The sequence below is a fragment of the Eptatretus burgeri genome, chromosome 7, assembly GCF_056783735.1.
Source record: "Eptatretus burgeri isolate ZD-2024b chromosome 7, Ebu_testis_v1, whole genome shotgun sequence".
Classification (NCBI taxonomy): Eukaryota; Metazoa; Chordata; class Myxini; order Myxiniformes; family Myxinidae; genus Eptatretus; species Eptatretus burgeri.
In genome coordinates this window covers 106,665,639-106,668,867 of record NC_140967.1, presented here as the reverse complement: position 1 = coordinate 106,668,867, position 3,229 = coordinate 106,665,639, and the positions used below count along the sequence as shown (strand labels likewise).

At 43.5% G+C, this 3,229-nt stretch overlaps 1 protein-coding gene across 1 annotated transcript in view; it reads right to left on the bottom strand.

Annotated features, from left to right (window-relative positions):
- Nucleotides 1-561: 561 nt before the first annotated feature.
- The window catches only part of LOC147024049 (uncharacterized), a 75,691-nt gene continuing 73,023 nt past the window's right edge, over nucleotides 562-3,229 (bottom strand). The window contains exons 2-3 of the mRNA XM_085890227.1: nucleotides 1,501-1,632; nucleotides 562-1,094 (exon numbers count right to left, since the gene is read on the bottom strand). Coding sequence (XP_085746353.1) covers nucleotides 643-1,094; nucleotides 1,501-1,618 — 570 coding nt within the window. The 5' untranslated portion in view covers nucleotides 1,619-1,632 and the 3' untranslated portion in view covers nucleotides 562-642. The remainder of the gene's footprint in view (nucleotides 1,095-1,500; nucleotides 1,633-3,229) is intronic.

Sequence of the window (3,229 nt, the reverse complement as noted above, 5' to 3'; positions counted from 1 at the left end):
GCAATTACGGGCCAAGTCAAAGTCAGGTATTTCAATGGACTTGATAAAGATGCAGCTTGAAGCAAGATCACCGATGTAGACGAAAGGACACCACGGATCTCAACTCAAGGAGAGCCATGCATCGCTCTCAGTACAGGCTGTTGGCCACCAGGAGGAACAGGCAAACGAAAGTGAAAATCTTGCCCTGGATCTCTGGGTCGCAATTCGCAGCTCCCGAACACACTGGAGAACATGATGCTGCCTGTTAATTGCATTGGAAAGCGAGGGGCCGTTTGTCACTTGGCCTACGGACTGCACTCTTCGTGCGATGGTCTTGTGGGTACAAGGGCCACAGAGAAGAGACCCGAGCCATCTGTTGCACCCACTCCATAAAACAGAAGGGTGTGTTCACGGCATTACCGCAAACGTCATCACTTTGTCGCAAAATGAATCTCACATCACGCAAGTTGTCAGTTTTCCATTCTTCTCCAAGCGGGTAATAATAGATGTGTAAAAAAAAAAAAAAACAACAAAAAAAAACATAATCCTCCAAACAATCTTACACAAAGTTTAAAAGTTTCCTCTTTATTTTTAATTACTTGTTTTAATCTCTGTGAAAGTACTTTCACCCCGAAGTAAGCAAGATGAATCATAAACTTTCACTCAAGGTGCACGTATAACAGCTTCGCGTGACATTTCATTGGTTAAACAACTTTGAAACGAGTTTAAGAACACGTGACTGACGGGATAAGAGTTTGATCTTTCAACATTTTCTAACCAGGAAAATGCGTAAAAAGACAATACCGTTTGAACATGACTACACAGCACTCGCGAGAGCACCGGGTGTTTCCCAATACGTCGGGAATGGGTCCTCTCACAGTCTCTCACTCCACGACGGAGTGTCGCGACCACTCCAAAGGCCCCCCTATGAGCCACGGATAAGGAATGTTTCACATTGCCACAACCACCATTTCCATTCAAGTCACAAGCTGTTAGGAATAAAGAAAGATGAATCTTTGTGAAGAACGTGCTCCCTTGGGAAGTCGATTCCAATGCGACGCATATAAAAGAGAACCTCGTCTGAGCCTCATTCAATATGTAAGAGGCCTGTTGTGCTATTGATGAAAAAAAGAGTCAAATTAGGAGGAAAGAAATGAAAACAAAGTCAACGAAGTAGCTAAGTTAGGTACAATGCGTGGTCTTTGTGAAATGTCCTCTAAAATACACACTCTGCTCTACAAATGCTGCAAGTGGGCCTCGGGTATGAATGCGAAGTGCAAGGTTTTTTTACAAAAAAGGAAAAAAGAAAAAAGAAACACCTTATCTGAAAACATTAAGAAAAAAAAATTCCGAAAATATTGCAAATAAACTATTTTTTTCCGGTGTATATTAACTGCAAGAGAATCGCCTCGACCCCTACCTGGCAGAGTCAAACTACGCCAATTGGACTCACGTGCAGCCTCGCAGTCCTTCCAACAATGACGGACACACAAAGAACAGTGAATGAGTTCGGCAAACTACCTGAACACACCATTTCGCCTTGTTGGGACATCGTCTCGAGTCGCGAGTCTTGTGTCATGACCAGTGCTGTTGTCATCCATACACCGGAAAAGGCTCCAACATTGCCCTGGACATGCATGAGGATTTCAACCCCTGTCAGGAATACAATGAACACAAAAGCCAATTGCATACCTCGCACACGTATCGGCAGGTGTGCTGGATATCTCGCACTTATTTGACACACCTGGAAAAAAAATATATATATTACTATATTACCTATTAGACATACCTGCAACATCTCCTATCTATTCCATACACCAAGAGAATGTCTCATGTCTATTTGACAACACACACGATATTTCTCACCTATTCTCCACACCTGAAATATATTCACATATTTAACACAGTTGGAATACCTGTCACCAATATTTGATTCATCTGGAATACCTCTCACCGATTTATCACACCTACAATACATATATCTATATATCGCCGATTCAATACACCTGCAACATTTCTCACCGATTCAACATCATACACATTCACCTGCAATATCTCTGAACTACTCAACACATCTGCAATACATTTCACCTGTTCAACACATACCAGCGTTTGTGAAAGGTCTCCAAGGGTAATGGACGACCAAGAATTAGGGGTAGTGTAAAATGATCACATGGATATTCACTCGTTTCCAAGGAGGTGTTCAGTAGGTTTCTAGAAGGTTGCTTACAATTGTTTATTTATTTGTCATCATCGCCCCCCCCCCCTCGTAAGGATAGTGTGTAATTAAATATTCCCAGTTTTTTTGTTTGTTTGTTTGTTTGTTTTCAATGACGGTTATAACCAAGACTGTTTGACCGACAGGTAATTTGTTTGTTTTTTGGGGTCCGTCACACCCATCCGTTTCGATCGAATGGGGTCAATGAGAGCGAAGCAGATCTCGTACCAAAAAACTCGAGCACTCCCAGTTGGAATGGAACCTCTAAAATGCGCGTTTCGGACTTCCCGGCGCACGTTGATCATTCCCCCCCCCCCCCCCAAGGGAATCGAACGTATTTCGGTGGAGATTACGAATTTCCGTTAATCACACACCTGGTGTAATTATAGGCAAGCAAACACGGTTTGGAATAAACATGCTCTGGACACCGAGGCACCTGTCGGTTATGACCGACGTCGTCAGGTTGTCAGTAGTTATGACCGAAAGTCTGGACGAGACTTTAGAGTTCAGACTCTGCACCGTGTACATACTGTCGACAAACAAAGCGACGTGAGTACAAGAGAGTGTACAAAGCTCCTGCCATCATGAGGACTCAGATCGTGATGCAGGACAGATGTGGCTGCAATGTGGTTGTGGTCGCGGTTGCGGACTTAAAATAACTTTTAAAATAAATGTGTTACAAGTTGCCCAAAGGACCCAAGGCTTGGCGTGAGGGAAGATGGCAAGCAGAGTGTGGGGTTTCTCGGGGGTTCACGATGTCCACACCCGTTAATTAGCGGTTCCACCACGAGGAGGTTGGTATGGTGATGGTGCGACGACACAAAACAGTCACCTTGTGATAAACCCACCTTGTCTCCTTTTCTCACGTTTTCTCTGCAATATGTCCATCGAATGTTTACTTTGCCATCATGAGAGAACAACAGTCCAAAATACAATGATGGATTGTAATTTATGCCACAGTGGAAATATAGAAGGAACTAGAACGGCACTCGGTAGAGAACATACCTGCGCCGGTTATAACAGTTTACGTTT